General features: G+C 50.2%; 1 protein-coding gene across 3 annotated transcripts in view; it reads right to left on the reverse strand.

Moving 5' to 3' along the window:
- The window catches only part of AGPAT4 (1-acylglycerol-3-phosphate O-acyltransferase 4), a 127993-nt gene that overhangs the window by 18447 nt on the left and 86588 nt on the right, over window positions 1-22958 (reverse strand). For all 3 annotated transcript variants that reach the window (XM_055310602.1, XM_055310601.1, XM_055310600.1), the window contains one exon: window positions 13372-13541. In XM_055310602.1, coding sequence (XP_055166577.1) covers window positions 13372-13533 — 162 coding nt within the window. In that variant the 5' untranslated portion in view covers window positions 13534-13541. The remainder of the gene's footprint in view (window positions 1-13371; window positions 13542-22958) is intronic.

Consider the following 22958-nt stretch of genomic DNA (forward strand, 5'->3'; position numbering starts at 1 on the left):
AAACAAAACACCAAAAGCCAAACAACAACAATAATAATCTTCCCCCACGGTGGGAAAGACAAAGCACAGACACCTTTCGGGCTTAAGTGTCTCCATGTCCATGGGTTTTGTTTTTGTTATTCCCACAGACCCAACAAGCAATTCTCTTGAAGAAGAGAACCAAGCCATAAAAGCTGGGCCTGCTCCCCGGGGACCTACAGGCCAGTCCCCGTGGGTCCAAGAACTCGCTGTCCCTGGAAGGGAGGGCTTCGTGCAGGCCAGGCACAAGTTATGCATTTATAGAAATTCTCTTCAATTTGAAATCAAAAGGAATACCCCCACTTTATAGATGATCAAACTGAAGCACAGAGATATTAAGTAACTTCCTCAAAATCACCAGCTAATAGCTGGGGAAGCTGAGACTTTTGGCCAGGTTTCCTACTGCACGACAAAGTCCATGATGAACGTGAATGCCCACTGAGGCATGGGGCCAGACACCGAGGGCTGCCTACCCAACAGCCATTGTCCCCTCCTCTTTCATTTACAGCCTCCACTCTTTTTCAAAGGCAACATGCTCAGGCCCTGGGGGGTAACCATGAGTGACGTCACCCCAGCCTGGTGTCTCCTGGACCCCCTTCACTTAGTGCAGGCATCTGACCCAGTTCTGCTCAGGTGGCTCAGAGGTCTGCAATGGTGCATGCATTCTGGGGCTTCTGGGAAATTCTGCTCCATGACAAGGAGAGAGATGGCCAGGAGGCCCAGCTACTTTTTCTGCCGTGAACATGGCTGCTGAGTGTGCCACGGCTTTGACATCACGTTGTGACCCTGAGACAATAACCTAGAACTGCTGAGGCCATTGGAGCCTCTGAGCCAACCCAGGAGACGTCTGGCTACAGACTTGCTATCATCTGAGGTAGCAGAATGCCTTCAAGGTCAAAGCCCCAGGATCAAAGTTTCTGTACATCTTGAGCTGACGAGAGCCTGTGACAGAGGGTCAGTCACGTTATGGGTAAAAATCTTTCCTAGAATCAGCTTTTTTCTTTTCAACATGGGGTTACTTTAAATCCTAAAAGCATGAACTAATTATCCTGACTCGTGCTTGCTCATGCTATCAATGAGAAGGAAGTGCCTGTCACTCAGAACACAAAACCAAATTGCCTTGGGAATCACCACTCTGCCCAGAGGAGCCATTTAAAAGCCATTCAGCGTGTGTCCACTGCCAGGTTTCAGGTCGTGAGAGGCCCTGTCTGCCTTCCCTCAGCCTCCACCTCGTCAGCAGGGATGTTCTCATGCTCTCTGCATCCGCACTTCAGTTAACTCGCTACTCATGGCCTGAGAGATGAAAACAAGATAGAAAATCCTCACCAATGAACTAAACTTATCTTCTCAGTAGGTTAGGACTATTGACAAAAACTAAATGTTCCTGAACTCATTCCAAAAATACTTTGTGGCAACACAGAAGGATTCTGAAAGATGATCTATTCTGTAACCAAGAAGGGGATCGTATACTGTAAGGTAGCAACCTGTTGGATCCAGGAAGGTGAGTGGCCCCATGCGGTCAATCCTGTATGTCTGGTGGGGAAAGTACTCTCTGGGGTATTTCCTATTAATAGCTCTATCCCACCAGACCCACTAAGTGGGTCTTAGTGGTTGACCTTTGATAACCTGCTGCTAAGAGGAAACGGAACTTTGTGAAGACCAAAGAGGTGAGCTAGAGAGTCTACATGTCCATCACTATCCTACTGTGTTAGAGCGCTGCAAATCACCTAATGCCCCATGGTAGAGAGCTCAATGAATTATGGTATATAGGAAATGAACTAGGGGTGGTGGAGGGGGAGGAGGGCGGGGGGTGGGGGTGAATGGGTGACGGGCACTGAGGGGGACACTTGACGGGATGAGCACTGGGTGTTATTCTGTATGTTGGTAAATTGAACACCAATAAAAATTAATTTATTTAAAAAAAAAGAATTATGATATATACGACAGACCTTACGTACAGTGCATAATGTGATACTACAGAGCCGTGACTGTAGCCTGTGGGCCAAAGCAGCTCCACCACCTGTTTTTATAAATAAAGTTTTATTGGAACACAGCCACTCTCTTTCAGTTATACATTGCCTATGGCTGCTTTCATGCTGCACCAGCTGAGCTGAATAGTTGTGATGGAGGTGATATGGTCCACAAAGCCTAAGATATTCACTATCTTACCAGTTATAAAGTTTGTCACCCTTTGATTTAGAGCCACTAAAATTTGTTTCCTACAAATGTTTAATAGCTGGGGAAATGCTTATTATGTAATACTAAATTTTTAAATGGTCTGGAACCAAAGTTGAGTCTACAGGCTGATTATGACTACATGGAAAAAATAAAACAGCTGAGTGGTTGAATCAGAAGTGATTTTTTATTTTATTTTATTAGATTTTCCTGTATTTTATCAACAAATAATTTGCAGTGTTCCTCTAACAATGCCCCTTTTAAGAAGTAGTTGACATCAGCACATTTCAACCGTTTGCTTCTGGAACATAAGTAAGACTGGATCAAAACAGCCTATTTGGTGATGACGATCAAAAGGAACAGAGGAGATATTTGCTTTTATGTTGAATTATTATATCTTTCAACTTTAAAGTTCTGGATGTTATCATTAGGCCTAGCCCTTGATGTTAACTGTGTTTATTTGATATAAGAAATGTTTTTAAATAATCAGGTAGAAACTTTTGCCTTCCAAATCAAAGATACTTTACTTGATTTCCTTTCCTTGGCAGGCATAATAGGATTTGAGAAGCTTTGAAATCAGTCCTGGTTTTGATCAGGCTCTACCACAGACTGGCTGTGTGACTTTGGTCTAGATACTTAACCTTCCAAGCCTCAATTTTCCCAGCTGTATTATGAGGAAAGGAAGACTTATCTCAAAGTATTGCTCTAAAGATTTAGATAGCATCTGGAAATATATACAAAGGTGCCGAGATGAGTATCTGACAACAGGTGTTCGATAACATTTAGCTATTATTACCACCACAGAGTAAACACAGGGGGTAAACATCCCTTTCAATTCAACCCATTTCCTAACCCATGCTTTAGCATGTGGTAATAATGAAAGGTTTGGGGTCTTCCAGTGCTCCTTGATGGGCAGTGTGCTGAGATTTTCAGGATTTAAGACCAAGAGACTAGGAACTTACTACTCAAAAATGCTTACAGTCCTCCAGGAAACTCAATATGCCATCAGTATCATGACTCTCCCAGGCCAAGCAAAGGTTTCCATGCTTGGGTGGTAACAGAAAGGAAATTCTTCAGGAAAGAATGTATAAAAACAATATCAATTTCGTTTATTCTGGATTTATTTTGAGGGTAGATCTGAAAGGATTTACTGATGAGTTAGATTTACCACAGGCCCATCTAGACATTAGTATGTCTGGAAAATCAAAAATGTTCATAGGAAATTCAACTTCCTGTGAGGAAGCAACAACTGCAAGGACCTGGCCATTTCTGGTAGTTGTAGGGAGTTGCTGACGTAATATCACATTCTACAGTTAAAAGTTTATGAAACTTTTGAGTGTGTGTGTGTGAGGTGTGCATGTAAGAGTGAGTATGTGTGTGAGAGATTTGCGAGAGAGAAAGTGAGTGTGTGTAAGAGAGAGAGTTGTATACGTAGAGTGTGAGTATGTATGAGTGCATGTGAGAAAGAGGGAGTGTCTGTGAGAGAGACTGTGTGAGAGAAAGACTATGTAGAAAGCGTATGTGAGAGTGTGTGTGTATGTGTGAGTGTAGGAGAGAGTGTGTGTATGAATGTTCATGAGAAGTGTATGTGAGAGAGACTGTGTAGAGAGTGTGTGAGACTGTGTGTGTAGAGACTGGGTATGAGGGAGAGTGAGAGAGACTTGTAGAGAGTGTGTGTGTGTAGACTGTGTGAGGGAGAGTATGTGTGTGAGACTGTGAGTATGAGACTGTGAGTGTAGAGTGTGTGTGTGAGACTGTCTAGAGAGACTGTGAGAGTGTGTGTGTGCAAGAATGAGTATATGTGAGACTGTGTGTGTAGAGTGTGTGTGTGAGAGACTGTGAGAGTGTGCGTGGGAGAGTGAGTATGTGAGACTGTGTGGAGAGAGTATGTATGTGAGTCTGTGTTTATGTAGAGAGAGTGTGTGTGTGTGGAGTGTGTGTGTGTGTGTGTGTGTGTGTGTGTGTGTGAGAGAGAGAGAGAGAGAGAGAGAGAGAGGGAGAGAGCTGTCTTACCACAGCTGCCCAATCATCTAACTAAGCAGCCCATAACCACAGCTGGGACCACCCAGTTGCTCAGAGAGACATCCAATGTCATGAACCCTCCAACACCCCATGAACCCCTTCAGCACCTCCAGCCATCTGGAGGGGTCAGAAGACGCGGGGGCATCATGGGAAGGTGACTGAACAGGATGCCCTACCAGTTCCAACCATCCTACAAACCCAGCATCAACACTAAGCATTTTTATCTGATCAGTTGGCAGGTGGCCATGTTGGAGAAAAACCTAAGCTAGAAAGTCCTGATTCTGCTCATTTTTCATCACGGAGGCTGTGGAGCTGACACAAGTGAGACCACTGGAATGTACTGGATCTCAGTGCATCTTCAAAGCAGTTCTTTCTAGCACCACATGGTTTCTGCTTTGAAGATACACTGAGATTATGTGGCTCTCGCCTCTGACCACTCCGCAGGCACCGACAGAAAACACAATTAGGGACTAATATTAATCAGTAGGGACAGTCCCTGGTCAACACGTTGCTTGCACAAGTATCTCTTCCTGGCTTCCAAGCGCATGGCCGTTCCTGAAGGTTTACCAGTACAGTCACCAGTTGGTCATCGGGATTCACCGAAAGTCATTTATTTCCACTAAATACATAAAATACCTGAATGATGTTATCTTAAATGGAACTTGACAGCAGACTACAACATTAACCCTCTGAATTTTCCCCTGAGTGTGAGCTAGGCCCCATCACTGCAGAGGGACTAGCAAGTCAGCCAACAGCTCAGCCTCTTTCTTGATGTGTGATCCATGGACTTGAACCTCGGAGCTGTTCTGTCCATGCCACAAGGGTTTGTTAAGTACCTCTTGTGCCAGGCACTGAGCCACCAGGTGCTGGGGACAGCGAGGTGAAGATGATCACCCCTGGCCTCGAGATGCTCAAAGGCTAGCGGGGCGGGAGAAACAGGGAGCTCCCAATTTCTCCTTCCCTTCCACCACTAAACTCTGCGAGTTGTTGAACAGACATGCTCTCTGGCAAAGGAGGTAGGCCCGAGACTGGAAAAGATGGAGCTGGAATGTGTCTCTGAAATGGAAGTCTCTCACTGCAGTAAAAGGCAGGAGCTAAGACTGGAGCTCAAAATAAGGAGCCAGGCATGTGGGTGTACGTGCACGCGTGTGTGTGTCTAAAGGTGAGATTCCATTTGTGCCAATGAAGGGAACATACATGTGGCCTGATTCTGCTTATACTTGTTGCTTTCTCTTGCTGTCTCCCTTCTCTGATGCTAAAAAAGAAAATGCTGGGGACTTACACTACCAGGAAAATCTCAAGAGAGTCTGAAAACAAAATGAACACTGTTCCGCAATTAGTCACAGCCACGGGGGAAATGCATAAAACAAACATGAGACAAAAGCACTCTGTGCGAATTCATCTCTCTTCGACTGGAAATGAGCGTGGATCGTTTGTCCAGGTGGAGCACAAGGCTCACAGCGCTCGGGCCCTTGACGGCCTCTTCCCCCACCCAGGTCTACAGCCCTCCCCTCACCCAAACCGAAACTCTCTTGACTTTGCCCGGAGTGCTGACATGGAGTGGGGACGGAAGGGCACTTGGGGACAAAGGAAACTCTTGAACGCTGGCTCCTTAGCACACTTGACTCTGCTCTGCAGGATCAGGGCTCCTGATAAACGGATGAGAGAGAGGAGCCCCCTGTGCAAAGCCCTGCTCCCCCTTCCTGAGTGCAGATCCTTGCCCCACCCCCACCCCCCACCCCCAGCCTCTATCCTGAATGGCCAGGCCTTCCCAGGGTGGATGGAGAGACAGAGCAGAAGGACTTGCAGGGTCGGGGCTGGGAGAGCAGGGCCCTGCAAGGGTGGAAGATAACTGGAGCTCGGGCCGCACCTTGTGGCGGGTGTTTGGTTAGCAGTTGAGGAAAGCACAGGGAGATGGGGGCAGGGGAGAGCTCTGGGGACGTCAGCAGACCAGTGTGGCAAACAGGGAGCATCACTGGGCCCTGCAGAGTCACAGCTGCTTCCCAGGATGAACATCACAGGCTTTGAAGGGCTGCTGAGGGTTGTGTGAAGAGGAAGAGGAAGCCCAGTGGTACTTCTGCTTGGAGCAAGTCTGGATTGACGATCCGTTGGTGTAATCCCACGCTGGCCTGGGAAAGACCTTGCCAGAGGAGCCTGTCTAATAAAAAAGAAGACCGGGCCACCTGGGTGGTTCCGTCGGTCCAACTCTTGATTTCGGTTCAGGTCATGATATCAGGGTCCTGAGATCCAGCCCCGGGTGGGAGGGAGTCTGCTTGTCCCTTTCCCTCTGTTCCTTCTACGCTCTCTTTCTCTCTCTCAAATAAATAAAATCTTTTTAAAAAATTAAAAAGACCCTGGGGAGTTCTAACAGCACTACACTTTTAAAAATAAAGTGCAAGGGGGATCCCTGGTTGGCTCAGCGGTTTAGCGCCTGCCTTTGGCCCAGGGCATGGTCCTGGAGTCCCGGGATCCCGGGATCAAGTCCCACGTCAGACTCCCGGCATGGAGCCTGCTTCTCCCTCTGCCTGTGTCTCTGCCTCTCTCTCTCTATGTCTATCATAAATAAATAAATCTTTAAAAAAATAAATAAATAAAGTGTAAGGCAGCCCAGGTGGTTTCAGCGGTTTAGCGCCGCCTTCAGACCAGGGTGTGATCCTGGAGACCCGGGATCGAGTCCCACGTCGGGCTCCCTGCATGGTGCCTGCTTCTCCCTCTGCCTGTGTCTCTGCCTCTCTCTCTCTCTCTCTCTCTCTCTCTCTCTCTCTCTCTGTCTCTCATGAATAAATAAATAAACTCTTTAAAAAAAATAAAGTGTACACGAACATTTCCAGGGATGTATTCAGTGATGAACTCAAGGGACATCTGTACTTCCCCTGAGCTCCCGACCTTGGCTGGGGATGCGCCCGCTGCCCAAGTCTTAGGGGATCGCACCTGCTCACTGTTCTCTTGGCTTCCTCATCTCTATAACGCCAGACCCTGCATGGGGCCCAACAGGAGAATACTTGGGGGCACCCTGCCCACTCTGTGTGGTGGGTGCTCCCGGAGTGCAATATGGATGATGCTGATTAAGCCACTGAGGGTGGCGGGGAGCGTGTTTCTCACACGTCCATGTGATAGTGGCCTTGAGGGTGATGCAAACCCACCCTAATGGAGCTGATAAACCAGGGCTGCAGGTGTCTCTAATGGAAAACATCAAACCCTTCACATCTAGGGGCGCCTGGGTGGCTCAGTGAGTTAAGCTGATCTGCCTTCAGCTCAGGTCAGGATCCCAGGGTCCTGTGATCAAGCCCAGTATCAGGTTCCTTGCCTGTCCCTCTGCAGCTCCCCCCCACCCACTCATGCTCCCTCTCTCTCTCAAATAAATAAAATCTTCAAAAAAGAAGAACACTTCTCCATATCTTAAAACTTCTCATCTCTCTGTAGCCAACAGGGACATGACAAACATGTATGAAGAAACCACGATACACGGAATACAACCACACTTTGCATTGCATAAACATGATGGGGGATGCTGGTCATGTGGGGATCTAGCTCTCATTAAATCCCATTTTGTAAAATGTTTGCTCCCTCTTCTGTCTTCCATAACATATCCTATTTTTCATAATAAGAAAATATTCAGGGATGCCTGGGTGGTTCAGCGGTTGAGCTCCTGCCTTTGGCTCATGATCCCGGGGTCCTGGGATCAAGTCCCACATCGGGTTCCCTGAGGGGAGCCTGCTTTCTCCCTCTGCCTGTGTCTCTGCCTCTCTCTCTCTCTCTCTCTCTGTCTCTCATGAATAAATAAATAAAATCTTAAAAAAAAAGAAAATATTCAGTGAAGGGAAACTCATTAAGATCAAGGAAACTAAGAATCATTGCACATCTACTTCATGCAAAGGACTTGGACTAGGTATTTTACTTATTATATTCATTAAACCGCTACATATATTCAGCAAGCCCTATATATTTACTAAGCCCTTATGACACCACGAAATGGGAATTATTAACTGAGGTTCAGAGAAGTCAGATAACCTCCCCAAGGTCACACAACTGGTCAATGCAGGAGCCACGTCTGTGGAGCTCGAAGACGTTGTCTGCCTACACATCCCTCTCTCCCCACCACCCCTTAGGAGAGAACTGTTCTGGAGTAAGCAGAGGGGAAAAGAAATAATTGCTCTTGATGTCTGAGCACCGAAGGCATAGGATCATCTTTCAAAGCATCTGCTTTTCTGCTATGTTTTACACCTTCGAAGACAAGAGAGAAACCCACCATTTGGGGGGGGGGGGCGGGGAATGTTATAATTGATGGGGGTTTATAGGAAATCACCTTGTAGCCTTTCTAAATGATTCCGCATTGAAATTTTTTCTGCAGACAACCTTTAGGGAGAAAAGTGATCCCTTCATAATCAAACTTTAAGGCATGCTGGTTTTCAGGCACGTGTCACCTTTCACAGAAAGAACCGTTATTTCACATTAAGGACCAGAAGCATCCTGGCAAAATCAAACTGGACCACCAGCAGTCAAGGTCCTGTTGTAGTTTTGACTCCTCAGTGCTGTTCTGGGGTTTTATGGCATCTGCCAGTCATTTTACCAAGGGCTGTACAGGCCACTACCCCTGCCCAGGCGAGCACCGCAAAGCAGCAGCAGCGCACACCTTCAGGGAGTCTGAATCAGCCCCCGGTGACCTTGACTGGCTGCCAGTGAAGTGAGTGGGAGGGCCAGAGAGCACGCCTGGCCAGGCCAGGGGAAGAGCCAGTCAGCGCCACCCAGGAGCTGGGAGCCCGGCCGCTTGCTCACAGCAGGGAGGTATCACCCATGGTCTCCCTTGAGGGTGACACTCAGAAGGACAGGGGCCCCCAGGATGGTGCTGTAGGGCTGACTGGTCTGTGGTCAAATATGCTGGCTGTCGTCCCTGCCCACCACATGCTGCTGCCCTAAGCGAACGTGGTCAACCCTATGTCACCGGTCCTGTCAACCCCCTGGGTCCCGTGGTGAGGTATGTATGTCCCTTCTTTACCTCTCTTTTGTATATTATAAAGTCACTGAAGGCAAGGACTGTATTTTCACACCCATCTTAGTATCTATCTCCATAGCGCCCAGCAGTGTCTTCTAGAAGATACACACGGTGCTCTTCTGTTGCATAAGTGTTGTGAAGATGCGGAATGCCTGGGTGGCTCAGGGGTTGAGCGTCTGCCTTCAGCTCAGGTCATGATCCTGGGGTCCTGGGATCGAGTCCTGCATCAGGCTCGCCTCTCCCTCTGCCTATGTCTCTGCCTCTCTCTGTGAGTCTCTCATGAATAAATAAATAAAATCTAAAAAAAAAAAAGTATTGTAAAGATGCATACATGGCTATCATCACCATCCTAAGAGCTTTGTGAGCAACATCAGAGTGCCTCTGCTTAGGGTAATAATTCTACTACTCTCCTGCTTCTCCCTGAATGAGGAAATGCAACAGAAATTCGATCGGTTTTCAGGCTGAGCTCTAATATGTACTAATAATATTAACTAAATAATATTTCCTAACAGCAAATGTGAGGTCCGAGAGCAGATGTCATGCTGTGGTATGGTAGCAGGCTCTGTGCCCGTCTCAGTGGTCCTCACTTCCTGGGGTCTGAGCCTTCTTGTAGCCCACCTTGCTTCCTGGGGGAGGTGGGCTGGACTCATGGACAGAATAATGACCAAGTGATGATATCACTTCCAAATTCTCACAAAAAGGCTGTGGCTTTTTTTTTTTTTTTTTCTTTTGCCTTGTGTGCTTTCTCCCCCTCTCTCTAGCACTGCATGCCCTGGGACAAGCCCATGGCCATGTCCAGGGTAAAACTGAGAAGAGGCCCAAGGGAAGGCCTTCAGGCCTGGCAACACACACAGGGACCAGCGTGGAGGCAGGTCGCCCACCGCGCAGCGAGCCTTCTGATGAGACCACCACCCTGGCCGGTGGCTTGACGGCGACCTCATGAAAGACCCTTGCCAGGACCCCAGTTGGCCTAGATTCCAGCCACCCAAACTGAGGTAACACGTGTTTGTTGTGTGAAGCGGCTATGTTTTGGGGCTTGTCACACTGCCATAGAACATATCTGGCCTTTTTAACAATCTGAAGAGAAATACCCCAGTTGGGATGTAGGCCAACTTCCAGGCCACACCTCTCAGCAGGTAAACACTGACCGTAGCGGCTATTGTGTGCAGGGCGCTTATCGGGGGCCCTGGTGCTGCTAGAAGACCCGACAAACACGATCTTGGGCAACCTGCTGGGGCCACTGTGAAGTGGCATGTAGGTATCTTACTGGGACAGAAAGAGGTAAACAGGTACCGGAAGCTTTAGAACCCCTGACCCTCTGCATTGCACACCGAAGTTTGTGGGGCACGTTACAGACACATACTCGTAACTGTCCACAGGCCATGCCCACCCCCAGGGAGGAGAGGGTGGGTGTACTCCTCGGAGGTCACAACCAGAGACTTTGCGCCCTGGCCCTCGCCATGAAATGCCAGGTCCGAGGGGAACCAGCCCCCAGAATGACCGTGTGGGGCCTTGGGCGCCTGTAAAAAGTCTAAAGACTTTTTTCTCCTTTTTCAGAAAATCTCATCACTTTCCCCCAAAAAACAATTCCACATTTAATTACCCCATTCTCAGGAATTTGGGCAAATCTCACTTGCTTCTATTTAAACTCATTTCCTCTTGGGCTGTTACCTGCGCCGGTGAGAACTGCCCATCAGGAACCTTCTCCTTGGCCCTTCCTCTTTGAGAGGCAAGCTCCCCAGACTCCAGAAAGATCTCAGAGTCATGCGTTATTTTTAAAAAGAGATCAATCAGGTGCCTTTTTTTGGGAAGGTGATTTAAGACCACAGGTACTGCTGAGCAGTTCCTATAACACGAGGCTGCTCTGTATCCTCTCAAGAGTAGCGGGAACAAGCGTGCCACCTTGGAAAGGGGCCAGGCAGCTCAACTGGCCTCCTGGCCTCTCCCTGGACCTCAGTGGCTCGAGCAGCAAGCACCTGCTGTGGGGACAAGGCATTCCCCTGGGACAAGAGTCTGGCAGCTTCCCCCTAAGTTGGCCCAACCCCCGACCCCGACAGAGGTCACCAACTGCCACCCCCCCTCACCCTCTCCTGGCAGCCACTACTTGGCCAGCACGAAGCGTCCTTCGAATGTGCAGCCATGGCTCGGGCTGGTGCTGGGTGCCTGGAAGAAACGGGAAGGTGGTCACCTCCTGTCCCTGTGTAGACCCTCCCTCCGGTCCTGCTGGGGACCCCAGGGCTCCAGGAAGCAGTTCAGCAAGAATCCAGAAAACCTGTGGCCCCAGTGAGTCGGGCTCCCCACAGCTTTTCCTCCCAACACCTCCTCGGGGTAAAGAGCAGAGCTCTGAAATCAGACTTACTAATGAGTCTCCTGGAACCAATGACTTAGCCAAAATGAGGCTCTGGAAGTGTAAATAATCACAGTGTGCTAAGAATCAGGAATAGCATAAATTCAGTGAACGGCACCCAGAAAGAGCTGGTGGTCGTCAAGCTACCAAGGGTAGAGCGAGGACTGCACGGTGCCTGCGAGGCCGACACACTTGCTCGGCCCAGGGCCTCCCGCCCCGGCTGTCTGTGCGCTCACGTTTGAGCCTGAACGCCTCCCAAAGCCACATGGAAAGCCGGGAAAACCCTGACTGTCCCCCCAAACACATTTGGAGAACCCGGGTTGGGGGGACATCGGCACCCTGGGAAGTCTAGCTCTAAGGCAGGAGGACGGATGTCCCAGCAGTCGGGGTGCAAAGACACCAGGGTGCCCAAGACAGAAGAAGGACCCGTCACAATCATCCATATCCACAACAGGGTTCTGACTGTGATATTTTAGGGGGGGGGTAGTCTCCTCTTGCAGGAAATAAAACCACAAAATTATACTTGAGATCTCTGCCCAGCATCTCTAAAATAGAGAAAGGCAGATGCTAGAACGTTCAGTCTTGTTCCCGAAAATACATTGAACGCACATGCGCGCACGGACATCACATTGGAGCTAGAAGAATACACAGGAAAGCAAAGAGGAGAGCTGTTGGCAGGAGGGCCTGTTGCTTTCCTAGAAATCCTTTCAGTGATTCACACGCAATCCAGTTTTCCAGAAGTCTCAAGGTAGCAACAGTGACGAAACACAGTGTTTCTATCTCTTGAAAAACGGCTAAAGATCTTACTTGCCTTTTGAAAGTTTAACTGCATAATGATGAGCATCATTTGTCCCCGAGAAGCACATTTCCTTGTCTCTCCTTTTGCTTCGAATTTAAAAGTGCATAAATGTATAAAAGCAGATGCAAAATGTGTCCCATGCTAGATAGTCCTCCTTCGCCAAGGGTCTTCCCAAATGGGCAAAGTCAAGGGGGCCCCCAGCGCTGCTGGCCACTCTGAGACCCCACAGGCGCATCTGGGACTGGATGCATGGCGCCTCCCCGCAGCATCAGACCCGGGGACTCCCACATCCCAGCTGTTCTAGCCCTTTCCCACCCTGGCCCAGCACCTGTTGTAAATCCTGCTGGGACAGCTCAGCACCAAGACGACTTTAATTTGGTTATCTGGTATAGGCGTGACCAATACACACCTCAATGTTTTCAAGGTGACAAAAGTCAACCAAGAAAGCCCAGTCCCAAAGGTGTGCAAGAAGTCAAACTAGTTGGAGGATAAAGAATTTCCTATTTATTCTGAATTCTGACATTGACACTCTCTGGCTTGAGGATTCAACATTCTTGAACCCACAAAGATGAAAATGTGGGGGTGAATGGTGCCCATAGGCCAGGGGAGCAGTAGAGCATAGAGATGAAGGGCATCAAGTGGCCTCGGACCATAGGAGTCCAAATCCAAATCTACTTCATAGCTGTGTGACCTTGAGCAGATTATTTAAACCCTCTATAACTTAGTTTTTTTTTTTAAAAGGGAGGATATACATCGTCTATTCATTAATGTCTCTGTAAGGAGTAAACAAACTGTCTATAAAATATCTAACACATAATTGCTGAATAAATACTATTATTGTGCATTAGAAGATGTTCATCTTGGTCCCAAGCAGGAATGAAAAGCAATTGGTTAAGAACATTTCATCATGTGGAAACCGTGAATGCCTCTGTCATCCTAAACGATGGAGAGCAAAAAGGCAAGTCATAGTGTCGAGCAGGGGAAATGTGGGAGGGGGTCAAGGTGAATCCAACTTACCCCTAACACCCCAAAGCGTTCGGCCAGGCTCCAACCACAGAGAAAGTCAATCTCAAACTTGTGGTTCAGAACCACAATGGCATTTTCCTTTCCATACTTGGGGTAGGCCTGGGGGTCTGTGTGGATGACGCACTCCGTGCCCGACCACCACTCCAGCAACATCACCAGCTCTGGAACAAACCACAACAGACAGACATTTATTTCACGCATCCTCGGTGACCAAGGCTTGGTTCTGCTGGGCCGGGCTGGCACAAGGCTCTACCCTCCCAGCTGGGACAGAAAGCAATTTCTAGGGGTCAAGTTCTGGATCATTTCGGCCCAGAGCACCGTCCTCAAAATGGTTTAGAAGCGGAAGAAAAACGAGAAAGACCCCGCAACAGCTTTCAGGGAAGGAGAGGAAGCTTTGAGAAGGCAAAATGACTTGCATTCCTTGATTAAGCGCCTTGGGGAGAGGTAAATCAGAAAGCCTGAATCCATCAAGAATGCCTGCCCTGGTGTTTACAGCGGCTCCGAAAGGAAAGGCGGCATGAGGTGATGCACAGAATTCTTAAGATCCTGGGAAATGACTAATCGGGATACTTATTAACTCCATCAAAGAGCACTAAATACCTAATTCCTCTCCCATTCACGATGATTGTGTGCAACCGAAATAATGAAGACCCATGGTGTGAGGAAGCGAGGTTACATCAGAGCCATTATACTGCCTAAGTGAAACTTAAAATATTCTTTGAAGGAGCTTGTGAAAAATATAAGTCCTTTTTTCTCAGGCAATAATGACCCATTTGACTTGATTTTTCAGTGATGGCTTTAATTAAGGTGACCAATTCCCAACGTGGTTGCTTCGGGAAAAGCCTATCTATATGGTAGAAATTGTCCATAAAAAAAAAAAAAAAAAAAAAACAGAGAGAGAAAGAGAGAGAGAGAGTTGCATATTGGTGTAAAAACTGTATCTATGTAGCAGCTTTAAAGAGAATTTTGAAAGCTGAAGGTGTTCGGCAGGTGGGTGGGTGGATGTGCGAGGCCTCTGCCAAGGTAGCCCTGTTTATCACCGGTTAGTGGGGTACACATTTAGCAGAGGACTCACTCATCACCCTCCCCCTATGCACGCACGCACACACACGCACACACATGCACATATGCGCACACACATACACACACAGAGGAGCAGGTGCAGTCTTGACTCCAGGGAAACCTGTTTTTAAAGGCTTGAGTGCCTGCCCTTGGAAATCTTTCTCCTTGAGGTCAGAGATGGATGCTTTCTAACAGGTGCACTAGAACTCTCTAGAAGGCATTACAGGCTAGCTCCTAAGCAGTGAGCACTGTGGGATTTTGGACAAGTGACCCTCCTGGCGCCTCGGGGTCCTGATCTTTAGCATGGGCCGCTTCACAGCTCCTGGGAGGATCGGAGCATACGAGGCACCGCGGGCACTCTGGCGAGCGCGCAGGAAGGTCCCACCAAATCAGCCCCTTGGGACCCAGCGTTATCATTAAAACCAACCCCCTCCCCCTACTTGACAATGAAGAATGCCTATTCCTCGAAGAAAACACCAAAGCCCCAGCCGGTTGTCCCTCGGGCAGTGACATCAGTGGGACAGAACGTGGCAGGTCAGGGAAGGAAGGTGTTTGGGGGCGGGCCGGGCAGGCAGCACTGCCAGCCAGGACACAGGGACAGTTCAACGCCACTGGGTGCAAGGATGCTTACACTGCTGCACTGATTTCTTCTCGGCACGGATTTCTTCCAAGAGGCAGGATGGGCAGGACCCATTTATTATTCCATTTCTAGCCACAGAGCCCAGATAAGCCCCAAAAGCAGAACTACACAGAGGCCAACCAGATAAGACTGCCCGTTTCCGTGACTCACGTCCCACCGGCCCTCTGCAAACACTCCCTGGAGGCCTCTCTGGGCCCCACTCCCCGGCCCCCCTCCCCGCCCGAGGCCAGGCGGGGCTGGTGCACATTTTCCCCAGGTGGCACTTGGAGCAGCCTGTGATACAGCGTGAGCTCGGCTCCCCTGTTACAGAGCACAGGCCCTGGGAGCCAGCGCCGCATTGTTTGGTTCTTCTAACTCTGGCCTTAATCCAGAACCCGGCGCGGCGGCGGCACACGTATGCCTTCAAGAGCACCAGTGACCTACTGTGTGCAAGCACCTTGCCAGGTCCTGGAGGTCCTGGAGGTGTGGCTCTGGTGCCTACCCTCCCGGATTCGACGGCCCAGGGGGAAGACCGCTCTCCATTCACAGGGCGCAGTGACAGGCAGGAAAGACTCGTGCACAGGACGGATGCTTGCTGAGTGTCGTGCTCACGCATACGGGGCTCAGACACTCTGGATCCTGCTGGTGCCACTCACCATTCACTCATTTCTCAATGTCCCCTAAGTCTCGCTGTCCTTGTCTGTGGGTATGGAATCATAATGACATGGTCAAGGCACCTAGCATAATGTGGCACGTAGTAGGTAATCAGTAAGCGACCAGCCTTTTATCACCGTGATATGCGTGGTGATTTTATAGCACGCAACGCTCTGCACCACGAACCGCAAGAAGGAAGGGGTGGGGGGTGGAGGGGGAGAGCCAGACAGAGCCAGACCCAGAGAGGCAGGGGGAGAGTGTTACAGAGACTTCTGGACCAGAGTGGGGAAGCGATGATTTATGGCTTCATAATGAAGGCAATGAGAAGCCACTAGAGCATTTTTAAATAGGCACACAGCAGCATCTAATTTGCATTTTGAAAAGCGCACTCTGGCTGAAGTGGGAACAGACCGAGACTCGGGCAGAAGCAGTCAGGAGGTGGGTGCAGTAGCCTGGCGGTCGAGGAGGGGATGGTGGCCGAGGCCAGGCAGGTAACAGCAGACATATAGGTTCCAGGACGCGATTAGCCATATAACCAAACACTAGATTTCCCTGGGACGGGGAAGGTTCTCTCCTTTTTTTTTTTTTAATACCAAAGGCTTTCAATTTCTTTTTTTATTCACAATAAATACATTTATAGAGTCATATTGTAAAAGAATTTTATTTTTTTTTATAAATTAATTTTTATTGGTGTTCAATTTTTTTTTTATAAATTAATTTTTATTGGTGTTCAATATGTAAAAGAATTTTAAAATGCAGAAGTATGTAGAGGAAAGGGTGAAATTCCCCTGGATGGCTTTGTGATGTGTCAATTAGGCTTGGCTGGACTACATTTCCCAGACTCCTCTTCGGTTTGTTTGTTTGTTTCCAGTTACGGGGGGTCACAAGGGACAATCCTAGGAGGGTTTGGCAGGTGGAAGAAAAGCGACACACACACACACACACACACACACACACACACACACACACACACCATTGCAGCTGATCTGCTGATCCACCTCTTAAGCACCAAGCAGCAACTGAGCTGAGCTGAGCCTGTAACTGCTCCTCCTCCGCATCCCCTTCCTTCCTTCAGCTTCTCGGACTCCTGGGCCAGGTGTGTGTGTCTGCTGGCTCATGCAGGGCCCTCACACCATCAATACCAGACGCAGTAAGAACTGACATGGGACTCAGTCTGTCCTGGTAAAGGGCTTCAGATGGTGCTTGGGGGTTCCAACCTCTTGATCGCCCCATCTTACCTCCATTATGCCTTCCTGACTGCCTGCCCTGGACCTTCACACTCCAACATGAGCTGCAGAGACCACACCCCCAGCTGCAGAGACAACCTGACCAGCCCCATGGTTGAACAAGGACCGGTCCCGGCCACCTGTCCCTATACACAGGTAAATGCATAGCTCCCAGAAGCTCTGCCCCTGCTGGAACCCTGATGAGGCACATCCTCCTCCCCGCCCCCAACCTGCTCCTTTCTGCAGGGTTAGCCATTAGGAAAATTTGGAAGGAAGCTTTCTAGTCCTGTCTGTCCTAGGCATTTACACAGACATGTGCGTGCACACACACTCATGTGTTTCCTGCCCACAAATGGTTCACACACTATTGACCTTTGTAAAAATACACACAGTTGTTTTCTCCAAGTGGTATATTTTAGATCTTTCCATATGGACACATATTCAGAGTGACATTAGCAAATATTTGTTGGGCTCCGGCCATGTGCTGGGGACCATTCCAAGGGCTCTGCATGTGGTATCGTGTGAAATCCTCCCATGAACTCTGACACTGGAACATACGATTATTATCCCCATCTTAAAGATAAAGAAATACAAAGTATGGGATTTCTGTTCAATATGTGGAATTGTTGCTTTTTTAAGGTCAAAAATAGCCAGAATGACAATTTCATAAACGGTAACACAATGGCTGCACGCAAGTTCAGGCTACGCATATATCACTATTTATTTAGCCATTCTGCCATTGATTAGCATTTTCCCCTCACACTTTTACTGTTACAAATACGGCAATAAACATCCTTGAAAAATGCACATTTCAGACACAAATATTAGTGAAATCTCCAGCGTAGATATACACAAAAATAGAATTATGGGTTGAAGAGTATGCATATTTAAAAATTATATGGATGTTTCCAAATTGCCCTCCAAGAAGATCCTGCCAATCTACACTTGAATCAACAACATGGGAGAAGGTCTGTGTCCCGCCACCTGGAACTGACACTCCAGCTCCTCGCAGGCCAGGAGCCATCCACATCCTTCAACATGTGTTTCCATGAAGCATGGACTAATTCCTTCAATACCTGTGGCATCCTCCAGGCAGCACCCGTGTCCCCTCATCTTTGTGTCTCCCACACCCTTGTCCCAATACGCAGCATGGAAGACACTTGGAAAGAGAGCTTTTGTCTTTACTTGAATGACTTCCTGGCTGTGTTAGCTGGATGTGCTCACATAAATAACTACACACAACTTACAGCTACCCTCAGGAATTAAGGCTTCATTTATCCTGTGGCTATGGGTACTTCCCAACGCGATGGGCAAGGGCCTGGCTCAGCCTTTCCCTCCACAGTTCTGCGGGCAATGGCCGGGCAGCCCCATCTTTCTAGCTAAAGGGCACCTGCCACACGGAGTTGCTCCCATGTGAGGGGGGACATCTGTCACTCAAGCGAGACGCACTCTGCAGCAATACCCATGGAACATCAGGGCTTTACAGGGGATCAGGGCTCAGGGCAGGCAGGGCCCCTTGATCCTTGTCAGCCAGCGGCTCCCTCAACAGCCCGCCTCGCCTGCTCTCACGTCTGCCCCGGGCGGCAGGCAGCAGGTCCTGGGAGGGCTCTGACCCCCTCCCTCCATGGAAACTCTAGTGCCATTTCCCACAGCTGAGGCCCTGCCCAGGAAGGCCACTTGGGAAAGTGGCCGGGATTGGACTCCTGCACGGTGGTCAGGGGCCACCAGGTAAAGAACACATGCAGACGGATCTTCTGGGGACTTCCTGGCTCCGGGGGCCCGGGTCGGGCCCGGGTCTGGCCCCATGACTGGTGAGCCAAGGAGATCGCTGAGGCCGCATCATCCAGGGGCAACGAATGGCCATGAGACAGAAAAGGCAGAGGACAGCAGAAAACTCTAGCGCGTGGAGAAGCCACTATGTCCCTCAGTGATGTCCTTGCAGAGCACCTCCCTAACTAGAGCATCCGGGTGACTCCTCACGGTTCTCCTTGATCAGCCGGTTCCTGCTCCCTGGGGAAAGTGGGCGGTAAATGGGTCCACCTGGGATGGATGATGGCTGCAGGGGGGTCACGCATGGGCCACGCGCCATCCCCACCTGGTGTCCTCAGACCCCTGGAGCCACCTCTCTCCCAGCTCTTCCTGAGACTTCCTTTTTGGGCACATTTTGCTGGTTCCTTGGTGGCAATGAAAAAGCTTTGTTCCCTGACCTAAGAAGGGGTCTGGGTGTGTGTGGGGTGGGGGGTCCTTCCCTCTTCTTTGCTGCCTCTCTCCCAACCAAGAGTCCTCTCCATTCTGTCCCGGACAGCCTTCTATCCAGGGGCACTGCCTCTGGTTAGGAACTCAACACGCTTTCCTCCGGCCTCTGCAGTGGTGACAGCAGGCTCTGCACTCCTGGGGCTGCTGGTGGCTCTGCGGTGGCCCCTCCAGGAGCTCTGACCCCCTCCCCTGGGCCCTGAGCCCCCCCCCCTCGGCTTCCTCACCTCGCTGGCTGGGTGGGGGTTACACCTGCAAAGGTCAGTGGGTGCAGACTCACAGTCAGGCCTCACACCCCACCCAGGTTCTGTCCTTACTACAGGCTCATGTCTGTCTGGTCCTCGAGAACATTCCCATATTACCACAAACGCAGACAGGGCTGTCTGTTGGCCACCCAGCCCCGCAGCCCCAATCCTCAAGCCACTTTACTTTGAATTCAGAATAAATCTAAATGGAAAGATCAGTATTTGTTCAAAGATGGAGAAAATGCATGGGACCCAGCAGAAAGGCAGGCCCCTCAGACCACGAAGGCCAGTTTCAAAAGGTAGGCAGAGGAACAGCTTTCCTCTGGTCCCCCGGGCCTCCCTACGTAATCACCGAAACCCCCTGGTTCTGTCCCAGCCTCCCTCCCCACCCCTCCCTCCTCTCCCTGACCCTTCACTACCACCACCCCTCATCCCTGTCACAAGCTGATGCCTAGCTCATCACATGCCGGTGCCCCCACCCCTGCAGCCTCAGCCTGCAGCACATTCATCCCTGGCAGGAGGGGACGCCCCTCACCTGGTCCCGGTGTGAGCCAGCAGGGCCCTGGGGGCTGCCAGAAACTCTTAACACACAAGATTCACAACCAAGGTTTCTACAATAGGACACAGCAATTTTGAAACTCTTGTCCTATTTACAAATCTTCAGGGGCACCTGGGTAAGTTCATGGGCGAAGCGTCTGCCTTGGGCACAAGTCATGACCCCGGGGCCCTGGGATGGAGCCCCAGCTCCGAGGGGAGGCTGCTTCTCCCTCTGCTCCTCCCCACTGTTCCTGCTCTCTCTCTCTCTCTCTCTCTCAAATAAATAAATAAAACCTTAATAAAAATCAAAATAAAAAATTTTCAGTTTGCCCAATTTTGCAGTCTTCGTTTTTACTGCTGGTGACTCCCTGAGGGAGGGGTGGGGGCTGGAGATGCCACGGCCTCTTCCAGCAACTCAGCACCCCCTGAACTCTGGGCTGTGGGGCACACCCCGTCCTGTCGGCTGCTGGGGCCTGTTTTGCAAACCCACTTGGAGAAGGAGGGGCGTGTGGCGCAAGGAGTGGCTCGCCCTGTGAAATCCCCATCTGTGGTTTTGATTTCAGGGACCCGGGGAAGTGACCAAAGGGACATGTGATCTGGAGCACAGCTTAGTTTTTGTTGTATCTGCCGTTGTGCTGCTCCGCTTCATCACAGATGGGCAAGGAGAAGTAGATGGATGAAAGGAGAGGTGAGGAGGGAGGGGAGCACCTATGCTCCTGTTCATAAAGGACGAGGAAGAGGAGGGGATGGTGAGTTTGCTGAGTTAGCTGGCAGCATCCCGGAGAGCCGCTGTCGCTGTCCCCATTTTGCAGATCAGGGCTTGGAAACCGTGGGGCAGGCAGGTGGCCACACTCCCGGAGCTGGGAAGTGAGTGCTCGGGGTGTGGGACCCAGAGCTGCGGACCCTGGTGCCCAGGACACCTCTCCCAGGCTGCACACACTACAGGCCGTGATGCTATGGGCTGGGGTGGGAGGTGAAAGAGAACATTCTGGAAGGGGGGCAGATAAGGTCACAGTGGAAGGATCACCTCTTGGCCTCAGACACACAGTGGTCAGTTCCTTATCTGTGAGACGCAGGAAGCTTGTGGTAAAATGAAATACCTGAAGTCTTCAAAGCATTTAACAGGTGCCTGGCACAGAGCTTGTCTTCTGCGTGTCACCACGACCAGCGACCCTACAGCAACGAGGACCACACCGGACTTGGTGCTCACCCGCAGGTGGACAGGACTGTGGTTTTCTCTCCTCTCTGCCGCCCATCCTGGTGGAGGAGGAGGCTGATAAAACAGGGCAGGCAATGTCTCTGCGGGAAAGACCCTGGGGTTCAGACTGTGGACCAGAGTTCCTGTTCCGACATGTGCCAACAATACAGCATCTCCCACATCTGGACGTTCAGGGGAGATGCAACAAAGGAAAACAGTAGTTTTATAATTAACTTTATCTCATTTTAAAAGTGATATAATTACATCTCTAATGATGTGTAAACTGTCAACTGAGTATATATAATTATGTGTTTATAATAGTTATCATTTTAACTTCTAATAATAAGTAGGTTACAAATTAAACCTCTCATCCTCAAAAGCCCTCCAAATGCAAAAACAAAGCTCTAAAGTTTGTTATGCATGATGTGCTATTGTCCCGGTCCTGAACCGAAGGTGGGGGAACACAACTCTCCCCTTGGCTGCACGGCGCTGGGGCCTGGGAGGGGACTGGCGACAAGCTCCTCTGCACCTGTCCTGCATCCCTCACTGGAGGCCATTCATCGCAGCCCCCCCACCCCACCCCACCCCACCCTCTCTGGGCCTTGGGCAAAAACTGGAAGAAAAATATGAAACCCAACAGATTTAGGAGCTGAGGCAACAAGAAGGTCTGGTCTCAGCTGCAGGCCCAGCACGTCCACTGCAGGTGCCGAGTGGCACACACGGTGGCCAGGACCCGGGGAGTGATCCCGGACACGCAGCACAAGGGAAGAGAGTTAAATAACCGAATGCACCTTGCATGTCATGGGGCCTGACGCAGATGCAGGGATTTCTGATCTGAGACCAGATCCACGTACGGGTCCCCGCTGGCCCACCCCCAGGCTCTCCTGCGCAGCCACCTGCTCCCCACGCCACCCCCTGCAGCTGCCCCTAATGCAGCCGCTTCCTCCTGCTTATCATGTTCTCTGTCTTCCCATCTTCCCACCAGGCTCAGCACAGGCCCGTACTTCCGTGAAGCCTCAGATCCAAGGCCAAGACCCGGGTCTTCCTTTTCCTGATGCTAAGGGTACTCCACTCATTTTATTTGCACCATTTCCGGTGGGTGCTCATGCCTTCGGGCCACATGCAGCTTGCAGCGCGGCGACACGGGACGGGGACCCCTAGTGTGCTCGCTACACTTCAGTCCTCACCCGGGAGGCATTCCAGCTTTTCCCACTTACGAGCCCGGACCATCAGACGAGGTGGAGGCAAGACGCCCCTCAACTGACACACTGTACACCTGTGCTGCTACCGTTCCGTGGGGCAGGTTAGGAAAATAGTATCTCTGAAGGCTCCGTGGAGTGAGGGAGGAGGAGGGAAAGTTTGAGAAGCCCTGCAGCCCGGCTCTGATGGTAAGCCAACTGCTAGGAGCTGGCATCATGTGAAGCCACTTGCTCTCGACGATACACCCCCCCATCACTGTCCCCCTCCCGGCCCCCATTCAGTGCCTGTTTCTAGGCAGGCTTTGCCCCTGGTAGGGTATGGAGGGAATGGACTTGACCTAATATGTTCTTGAAGCTCAAATCCTAAAAAGGTAATGTCACTACATAGTAACTTTCTCCTGAAGCCTTGAGCAGGTGCAATGAGGGGTCATGAAAACATGTGCCAGAATGGGGCGAGCAGATGGGGTGGGCAGATGGGGTGCCGCGGCTTCCTTCCCCACCACACCCACATCCTCCCAAGTGAAGGAGAGGGGAACTGGGCAACGGATCTCGAACTACAGGCGGACTGAGAACGGGCAGTATTAA

This window comes from Nyctereutes procyonoides, unplaced genomic scaffold (assembly GCF_905146905.1).
Source record: "Nyctereutes procyonoides isolate TBG_1078 unplaced genomic scaffold, NYPRO_anot_genome, whole genome shotgun sequence".
NCBI lineage: Eukaryota > Metazoa > Chordata > Mammalia > Carnivora > Canidae > Nyctereutes > Nyctereutes procyonoides.